This window comes from Pyxicephalus adspersus, chromosome 11 (assembly GCF_032062135.1).
Source record: "Pyxicephalus adspersus chromosome 11, UCB_Pads_2.0, whole genome shotgun sequence".
Taxonomy (NCBI): Eukaryota; Metazoa; Chordata; class Amphibia; order Anura; family Pyxicephalidae; genus Pyxicephalus; species Pyxicephalus adspersus.
Window position 1 is genome coordinate 7246152 of NC_092868.1, and position 10642 is coordinate 7256793.

General features: G+C 38.8%; 1 protein-coding gene across 2 annotated transcripts in view; it reads right to left on the reverse strand.

The window, feature by feature from the left end:
* Positions 1 to 2227: 2227 nt before the first annotated feature.
* The window catches only part of LOC140340940 (phospholipase A2 inhibitor NAI-like), a 14725-nt gene continuing 6310 nt past the window's right edge, over positions 2228 to 10642 (reverse strand). The window contains exons 2-6 of one of the 2 annotated variants that reach the window (XM_072426404.1): positions 8813 to 8926; positions 7607 to 7762; positions 7350 to 7493; positions 4942 to 5069; positions 2228 to 2389 (exon numbers count right to left, since the gene is read on the reverse strand). In XM_072426404.1, coding sequence (XP_072282505.1) covers positions 2369 to 2389; positions 4942 to 5069; positions 7350 to 7493; positions 7607 to 7762; positions 8813 to 8926 — 563 coding nt within the window. In that variant the 3' untranslated portion in view covers positions 2228 to 2368. Of the gene's footprint in view, positions 2390 to 3786; positions 5070 to 7349; positions 7494 to 7606; positions 7763 to 8812; positions 8927 to 10642 lie in introns of those variants that run through there. The other variant, XM_072426403.1, reaches the window with a different exon arrangement.

Below are 10642 nucleotides of genomic sequence, written 5' to 3' on the forward strand. Positions count from 1 at the left end.
TATTGGTGAAAAATAGGTAAGGGAATGATACGCTTATAAAAACTGCAAAGCCTAAGTTGCCATATGCTGATGGTCTCAAGTCTCTCTGAATGATACCTGGAATGAAATCGAAAAAAAGAAGTGTGCAGTGGTTTTTGGGACACCCTGTATATTTAAATGTGTTTAAATACAATAGCCAGTTGCAAATTCTTGCCAGTGTTTTCTTGCACCTTTCATTGTCTTGCAAAACATGCATAAGCTATAGCAACATTATCTGCACTTTTTCTATTCTCTTCCTGTTTGATGTCTAATAGTAAATATAGATCATTTGCACTTTTTCGTTATTCAGTGGCTTGAGTATTAATATATTTCAACACTAGATGGGGATTATGTAGAACATATATTCCATATTAAAAAAAAAAACTCTCTATATATATATATATATATATATATATATATATATATATATATATATAAGATCTTAGCTCTTTATTATTTATAATAATTGACTGATTCATTTATATTGATACATTGATTATATATAGATTTTAGGGTTGTGACCATATATCTACTAAATGAAAGATTTTCTTGAATAAATAAATATTTGGTGTTTCTAAAGTCAACCAATGCACCTTTTCATAATTACGCTTGACAAAACTTGTGATCTAGATTGGTAATGTGTTAATGTGAGTTGTCTTCTGGGTAAAAGGTAATGCACAGGGTTCCATGTAATATGAACCATCAGCATGCTGTGTACAGGGAAGTAGGAAAGTGGGAAAGGGGGATTTTTTTCTTGGGAATTGTTTCCTTTTATGAAACAATTATTACCCTGATATGAATACAATAAGTATATAGGGTCTGTTTGTGGTGGAATGTCTTGACCATGGTGCTCCCTTGTGGAGCTTCACAAACCAGTACCTTCTAGCTAAAATTAGATCTCCTGATTGGGATACAGGAAAATGTTCACAAACACACACGTAAAAGCCTTTAACACTCACAAACAATCAATGCAAGTTTATTGCAGGAGATTCAATGTGGTTGGTTGGATTGAAACGAAAACATCTCAGGCTTATAGTGTATATAGCTAAACCTTTTCTGGATCACCCAGGTTCTTCTATGATAGTCCATATCCATATTTTTTTCTATCTCTATCCTGTTTGGGAGATTACCTGTTTACTAAATGAGAGAAAATAGCTACCAACTCCACAAGTCAGATACCATTGTTCTTCCTGTTCGGGCAACAAGTATAAATTGTTGAAGTGTCACTCTATGGCAGAGGTGTCAAACTCTGGCCCGCGACTCGGTCCATGCTTTTAATTTTGGCCCTCTGTGTATTTGAGTTTGACATCCATCTTCTATATCTATTCAGAAGGAAAAATGACAAAGATGAATCTAACTAGTGGACAAAATGAAGGCAACAATTTCATGACAGGTCTTATCTTCTGCCACCCACATTTCAAAAGGCACCCCAAGGCAAAGCGACTCCAATACCTAGTGCACCACAATTAACAGTAACACACTACCACAGGTTGTGGTGCACTGCATTGGAAAAGATGGTGAATGCCCTTTTTTGAACCTTTCATGTGTGTTGCATGCCTATTCAAAAATAATAGGCTATCTGAACACATCACATGTTACAGCGGAACTTACAGCCCTCGGTTATCTACCATTTGATCCCATAGTCTTCATCCCAGCTCGGAAGAACCCAGAGGAACCAGTGTGCGTCATCATATTCTTCCATCATCTTCTGGCTTCTGCTTACATTACCTGATTTCGTAATGTGCAGGCATGAGATCAGGTGACCATTCCTCCTGTAAATGTAAAAAAAAGGTGCCACATGCATGAGATCGGCATTTTTTTTTTACATGTGGGAAAATACCCAAGATTGGGCAAACGCAGAAGGAGCAGCCTGAAGCCTCCTTGGATATTTGACGTAAGTATTCAAGAGGAGGCTGTGGACTTCCTATTCAGTCTTTACTGCCACGGCAGTAAGGACAGAAGGGGTGGAGTCTCTCCTTTAAGTATTTAGAAAAAAACACATTGTCTGCTTTATATTAAAATGATTTTCTACCCTTTTATATCAAGTAAGAAATGTGGTGATATGTCTGCTTTAAAGCCTGATGTACAGTATATGAACATATGTGCTGTAATGCAAAGCACAGGAATAGGACCTAACATTTCATTTTCTGTATCTCTGAATACCAGCAGTCATTCTGCCATAAAGTAATAGCATAATGCATCATTTCTTTGCAACTGATTTTTTTAATACATTGATATAAATTTACAAATCAATACGTCAAAAGAAGGAGAGTCCCAAGGTTCCCCGAAAGAGATGTAATGATTAAAAAAAAATCTTTGTGGAGATCCTAATTATCTTCCCCAAAAGTCTTCAGCGACTGCCTTTCTTTTTCTGTAAAAATTAAAATAATGAAACATACTTTAAAATATGTAACTTTTGAAAAAATCTAAATAGTTTATGTTATTTTTTAAAATCCAGTATGTCTCCGCAATGTTTTATCTAACAATTTGGAATTCAAGATTTAAACTCTACTTATAAGATCTGATTGTAGCTTGATGGGGGGATAACCTTTCAAAGATGCTCTTTCTGTAAACTAAGGATGACCAAGTCAACATTTTTTCTTGTTAATGTATTTGTCAACAACACTGTTATTCGGCCCTCCCCTCAGACAAGTTGTCTTGGTGTCACCTTTGACTCTGCCCTCCCATTTACCCCCCATATTCAGAACATTTCCAGATCCTGTCACTTTCACCTACACAACATCTCCAAAATCAGCCCCTACCTGTCGCCTGAGACCACCAAACTCCTTGTACACGCTCTTATCATCTCCCGTCTGGACTACTGTAACCTCCTCCTCTCTGGTATTCCACTAACCCGACTCTCTCCTCTACAATCTATTATGAATGCTGCAGCCAGACTCATCCATCCTTCCCTCCGCTCCTCTTCCGCTACATCTCTTTGCAAATCACTACACTGGCTTCCATTTCACCTTAGAGTCAAATTCAAGCTCCTGTGCTTTGCCTTCAAATCCCTCCACAGTTATTGTCCCACTTACATTCCTGACCTGGTAAAAAAAATACTCCCCCTGCCACTCTTTTTGTTCCTCCAATGACCTACTAATGACTTCCTCACTCATAACCTCATCACACGCACGGATACAAGACTTCTCTAGAGCTGCCCCGACTCTCTGGAATGGTCTTCCTCATTCTATTCGGCTTGCTCCTACTTTCTGCTCATTTAAAAGAGCACTCAAAACCTATTTTTTCAAACTTGCCTACCCGGCTTCTTCTGTCATTTGAAACCATAACTACTTCCCACCACTACATATCTCCCATCCTATTGTGTGTGAAATTCCCCCACCTACTAGATTGTAAGCTCTTTGGGGCAGGGTCCTCTCCTCCTGTATCACTGTCTGTATTAGTCTGTCATTTGCCACCCCTATTTAATGTACAGCGCTGCGTAATATGTTGGCGCTATATAAATCTTGTTTAATAATAATAAAATAATAATATTAGCTAATTCTACTAATTTCTGTTGTCTATATATATATATATATATATATATATATACGCCTAAAGAGCATGTCGATAATTTGTTCTTTTTCATCTAATAATATTTTAAGAGACTTCTAAAGCTCTATGATAATTATTAGATTAAATTATCTAATTTAGTTAGATTAGATTCAATTTAACAAATAAAATGTATCCAATCTAATTATCCACAATTAAATTATCCAACACTACCTGACCACCTGTGCACAATAAAAACAACAATAAAAACAAAAAATACAAATGTGTACAATTTTTATTGATGCATAAATATCTGTAACCCAAAAAGCAAACTTTCCAGTCCTTAGATGTCTTTTAATTCATTCATACACAAACCTCCTCAATGGCCACAACTCCTATTTTGAAGGCATACAAAATATGAATATGAAGAGTAACCATTTTGTGTAAACATACAACAATATCCGCATGATAGAAACATACACTAGGGCAATGGTTCTCAACCTTTTTAACTTTGGGGAACCCCTATCACAATTACTGTATCCACATGATGAGAGAGTACACTAGTATGTTAGATTTGATTAAATCAAGTCCAATAAGACATGAAAAAGAAATCATCTTTCATAAAATAAAGATTTGAAATAAATATAAATAGGGTGAGAAAAACATGATAAATATGTATATGATACAATATGTTAGGACTTGGCTAATCAGAAATAAAATCTTGGAAGATGGTTAGTAATGAGCTTCTTCATTCTTTACTACTGTTTTTAAATTAAGCATAAGTTTGAGTTTATTAGTTAAAATCATTGGATGGAAATAGGGAGGAAAGGGGGTTCTATGTTAGTCAAAAACAGGTAGATTGGAATGGTGGACTTAAATAACTTTTCAAAAAGTGGACTAACCCATTGATGCACAAAACATGGACATCAGCATGAACAACTTCAATCAACCACTCTGGTTACCAGTTGATCCATACCCACTCATCAAAGTTATAAAGCTTTTTGTAAATCACAAGTGCCAGTGACTCATTTTTCAATATAGCATTTTTCTAAAAGTCACAATAACAGTTAAGCTGAGAGAAAGGACCGAATAGTGTGTTGCACATGCATTACAAACACAAACTGTGGTGGCAACACGAGTGGAGGTATGAACGGCAGATGGCGTGAAAGTAATATGGGTCGTATAATTGGCTGAAGTTAGGTTGGTTGGTGTTGGATTGGCAATGTCTGTGGTGAAATGACTATCAGATGTAACACTTGTTTTCGTGTTAGCTTCAGTGCCAAAGCTTTTAGTGGTCCCATGAGGAGCACTTGTCAGCAATGTTGGCTTAGTTATTGCCTTTTCACTAGTGCTGCTTAATATGACAAGTTTGGTACTGGTTTTTACTGGACTATTGGTACTTTTGGGAGTAACGGTACTGGTAGCAGGACTGACAGTGGCTTTGCTGCATGTGATATTTATTCTAATTTCCCCAGTGGTGCTGGTTGATGTGACGGCATCAGAGTTTACACAGAGGTTTTCGGTGGCGCATCCTGCCATGCCCAACACGGGTTTCGGAGGCACTAGAAACAAAGCACAAAATCAGAAAATTTATTTTTTTTAAGTTTTTTTTATTTTTTTTTAACATCAAAAAAGTTTACATAAGCATATTTTTAATTCGAGATGGATGAATTAATATTTGGGAAAAAGAAGTCATAAATTTGATATCTAAATATCAATTCCCTGGTTTTCTCTGGAGGGGCATATATCTTTAGCAACTATTGACAAGTTCAAGAAATACTTCTGAAAAATTAACCTTAGGTAAAATTTTACATTTTTGAATAGAATAGAGGTTTGGACCAGTGTTTCTCAACCATGTTAACAGGGCGGAACCCCTGAAATAACTTTCAGGTCTTCAGGCAACCCCTGCTATAGTTACTATATCCGCAGTTCAGAATATATTAGCATGGTGGTCAGCGGGGAGTATGACTCTTACATTGCTGTTCATTGGGAAGAATTACACCAGTACAAATAGCCAAAAAGATCATTGATATCGCTTAAATTGACCTAAGACACAAATTGTTAATTGTTCAAGGAACCCCTAGCATACTCTGAGGAAACTCTGGTTTAGAAACTCTGGTTTAGACTGTGGCCCTTGTCTATCTCCTGGTGGCATCTGTCACCGAGACAGAAAGTGAGAGGAAAATGTCACCAGAGAAAGTGGTGAGGTTCCGAAACCAAAACTTCTCTCATTTAGAAAGGATTTCCCCTAGTTTTGGTTGTCACCAAGACAATTTGTGAAGAGAAACCTACGTATTTGGGAACATACATAAAAACAGAAAACTAATAGGGGTTTTAACTCTTACCTACAAAGTTATAATGGACCAAAAAATGTTTGGGCGATGTATGAAATATAAATAGGCTTAAGCTCCATCCCCATCAGGCCTTTCAATCATTCTATCCCTAATTAGGAATTTGAAAACTTTAGCATTTAACGGTTAGATGATGATGGAGGGGCTTGCCTTTAGTAGGTGGATTTTAACTCAACTCAAGGAGACTTGTATACTATTAGCTTTAGATCCAAGAAGTTCCAAGGAAATTGTGTTACCCCTCTATGCCTTTCTTAGCATGCCCGGCATTTACTCTGACGCTGTGCACAATGGGATTTCAGAGTATGTGCAGCAGACAATGAGCAGACTAATTCTTGGTTCCACCACCTTGCTTCCTGAGACTTGCTCAGCTATACTCCGCAATACTGTGCCTTTTTGGATTTCTGACCTGTGTCTGACTTCAACTACGCTTTCCTGCAGCCTGTCCTGTGCCTGAACCTCGACTACAATTGCCTGCTACCTGGCCTGGTCTGTCCCAGGACTTTGACTATGTATGCTGACCCTGACCTATGCTTGGACCTGAATAACACTTGCTTGGCGCCTGTCCTGACCTCAGTCTGTCTAGAATTTACCTCTTGCTGATACCCTACTCAGTACATAAACTTGTCTGTCCGTATACCAGAGCCCTCTGTTACACTTGCCCCTGGTGGGGAGAGCTTTGGGGCCATGACCTAGTCTTCTCCACACAACAAAATTAGGTAGCCACTACTGTCACCAGCCCATCACACCTTACGGGTTGCTCTGGTGAAGAGCGGGAGACACTTGGATCACCTGCAAGGGGGCACAACCCTAACAAACTGTCACCCCATTCAAAGGTATATTGTAGTATAATCCCCAGACAGATTATGTCTCTTAACTCTAATTTGTTCCAGCACTGCAACCTCTATGCATTTGTCAAAACTGTAAGTCTTCTGTAAGTGTGGCCCCATCCTTCGACTCTTTGCTTACACACTTAATAAATATGGGCAAAGGTCTAAAAAAGGAGCCACACCATGCAATGGGGGAGACAAGCATCTGAAACTCTCTCAATTATTGAATTCCAAAGACAATTTCAGGCCCCGGTGCTGGGGCATGTGAAAATTAGGAGGTAGTAGACAAAACTGCCTATATGATGGCAATTTCATTTTTGAAGACCTAACAGGGTGCCCCTAAAGCCCAAGTGGTCCTATAGTATATTTCAATAAATTACTTCCAGGGGCATAAAAACAAAAGGTGTGTGAAAACAAACACCCTTTAAAAAGCAGCCACAGCCTATGCAGAAAAAACAGTCCCCTGCCCTGTTTTTTGTGTGAAAGCAGTGATCTCTTTGCAGAGGTCCAGCATGTCTCCTATCATGAAACACTACATTCAGAAAAGCTTACACTGCCTGCTTATTGGATAACTCTAGCTCTGAAATGCTAGACCAACCTCAGTGGAGGTAGAATGGCTTCTGCACAGGAGAAGCCATTCTCTATTTTACAGTCTTAGACTTACCTGTAGTTGTACTCATCGAGTATGTGGTACATCGGGTCTCATTCCCTGTGCACTGAATTTCTGTGCTTGGCACACAAGTTGCAGCTGATAGGTCAAAGCATGAGGGACACACCAGACCGTTTTGTGGTTTACCACTAGTTGACACTGAAGAAATGGAAAAAAATAAAGTAAATAACATGAAGACAATGACCCTTGTACAGAAATTTGAATTGTGCCTTTCTGCAATCAGTTTGTATGCTGTTTGAAGGTTTAATTACCTGGAGGTTCAGTAGTAGAACAGTTATCTGTTGTGCAGCAGCCGGTGTTGATGTTGACGGTCATGAACTGGTTACTCAAAGTCTTTGGCTGGTTACACTCAGTCGATTGTCCACACCCCCTCACCAATGCGTAGGTAGTGATTTTATAAACCTCAACTAAAAAAGTAATTATAGAACACAAAGGGTCAAACTCAAAATAAGTTATTGTGCTTAGTTCCACCATCAACTATTATTATATGTTACCATCTATTAAAATATAATATCTATACCAGCCTTTCTAAATCTTTTTAACGTGGCGAAAAACCCTACATAACAGATTTGGCTACCACTATAATTACGATATTAACTGCTATATCCATTAGGTGTTACACTGATGGCCAGTGGGAAGAATGCCTCATTTACAGATAGCCAAAAAGATCATTGGTGTCAGTGGTAACTGACCTAAAAGGTCCAAATTGCTCATTGTTCAGGGAACCCCTAGAAATCACTGGAGGAACCCTTGTTAAGAAACACTGCTCTATACCATACCAATTTTAATTACTATAAGTCTTTGATGTTAGGTTCCTCGTGATGATCATAAAAGCAAGAATTGTATATGTTACAGTCTACTGGTCCAGAGATGTAGTAGCTTCACTGGATTTTGCTTTGAATATGTGAAAAACCAACATTGTCAGTCCAGGGGTCTGCTTATAAAGCAGCAAATTTGGCATTCACCAGGTCCTTCCATGTCCATTGTTTTCAATCGTCATGATTGGTGAAGTTTTGGTGAAATGAAGATTCATTACTTTATAAATAGACGCCTATAATGCTGACTTGGACCAACACCTCCCCCTTTTCATCTTTATTACTTAAGCTTGTACATAGTACATAATATATTATATGCAATATTTTTTTTGGCAGCAGGACCTTCTTGAGGGTTACACCATGGTTGTGACTTTGAGTTGACTTTGATAGATGGGATAGTAGAGGCAATTTAATAAGTAAAAAACGTATAGTATTTTGCTCAGTGAGGATCAGTGGGTTTTGTTTATCAATCACTGCCCCTACTTTAAAGTCTGTGGTAGAAGATGTTTTAACCTGTAAAGTATAAACTAGGCCAAGTAAAAGCTGCTTCTGAAAGATAAATAGCTTATATTAAAAGGAGTGGTCTATGCAATTGAAGAAAATGAAAACATTGAAATAAAATAAATAAATAAATAATCTTACTTGAGGTAACAGTGTAGATAGTTGTGCAAACTTCGTTGGCACTGCATGTGACTGAGGGTCCCGTACACAGATCCTTCGTTGAACTACTGCAGCTAATACAAGTGAGAGCATATCCTGGAAAAACCAAAAAAATACCAGCTATAAAACACAATAATTCTATAGAAATATATTAAATATATTACATATACTTGATACTCAGCATAATTCCCCCCCCCCCATATGTTTTATAGATGTTTAAGATGAGAATGCTTCTTATCCACAAGACAGTGAGGCTTTAAAATTATGTTTACCTTCACTCTGCTTGTTATATGGTGATGGAATAAATAGTACAGATATGAAATGTGCTAAAGTCTAAGAAACCAATATGTTTTTTTCTATACTGCAGAGACATGAATTCATTGCAATTCCACCACACACTCACCCTTTTTACATTTCACATAAAAGTTAATCTAGGCCAGCGGCCTAGAAATTTGGTGGTCCGCGACTCCGGTGGGTGCACTCCCAAGCAGGGACAGGAGAGGGACCCAGCTGGGGGAATGCACCGGCCAGAGCTGCGTATCATCTCCCAGGGATATAGCAGGCTCAGGGAGATAGGCGTGTTTTTTTTTGACACAATCTGCCCACTCTCCCATCGCAGGCTTAGACCTGTGATGGGAGAGTGGGCAGGTTTGGGCAAAATGACGTCACTAAAGGGGAAGTTTCTGCGCAATCCAGAGCTGGAAATTTCAGTCGTCCGCTGGTCCGAAAAGGTTGGCAAATACTGATCTAGGCCATTGCAAACTTCCATTCATCACTTCCTAAAGCCATTTATTTTGTGGGTGTTAATATTGTAGCCACCGACACCAATGTGGTAGCAATTTTTGTGACCACTGACGCAAATGTGGAGGGTATGATATGCCCACTGGAACCATCACTTGGGTTTATTGTTGCATCCACTGACACCAATGTGGGGGTTATTACTGTGGCCACTAACACCAATGTGGGGGTTAATATTGTAGCGACTGACACCAATTTGGATGCTTTTATTGTGGTCACTGACACCGATGTATGAGTCATTATTGTGCCCACTGTCACCAGTACTGGGGGTTATTGTTGCATTCACCACCACAATGCTGGGAATATTATGTGGAGGCTATCTTTCTGGTCACTCACACCAATGTGGAGGCTATTATTGTGGCCACTGACACCAATATAGGGGCAATTATTGTGGCCACTGCCACCAATGTGGAGGATAATATTGTGGCAACTGATACTAATATAGGGGCTAATATTGTGTCCACTGCCATCAGTACTGTTACTGGCAACGATGGTAAGCAGCATATTTATAACAGAGCAAATACTGCTGTGCACACCATGGCTTTCCACATTAATAAAGATCATATCATGGTGCACTTCCAATCTAAGCAGTACACCGATGAGCTCTTCTGGAATTTTTTTTTCCCAAAAACGATAATTTATGAATGTCTCAGGCAAACATTTGTGACTGTACAGCTGTCCTCCGATGTTTACGGATGTGGCTCCAAAAGTTTTAGATTGGTGATCTGTCCTTGGGATTTAAAACCCACATGCATACCTCCAAACTGTCTGGTTTGGAGGAACTGTCTCTCTTTAAACCTCCCTGGTGTCCCTGTGTTAGGAGGTTCTGTCCCTTATCATACCTCCCTTGTATCCCTAAGTTAGAGGAACTGTCCCTTATCATACCTCTCTAGTATCCCTGAGTTTGAGGAACTGTCCCTTATCATACCTCTCTAATATCCCTGAGTTGGAAGAACTGTCCCTTATCATACCTCTCTAGTATCCCTGAGTTGGAAGAACTGTCCCTTATCATAC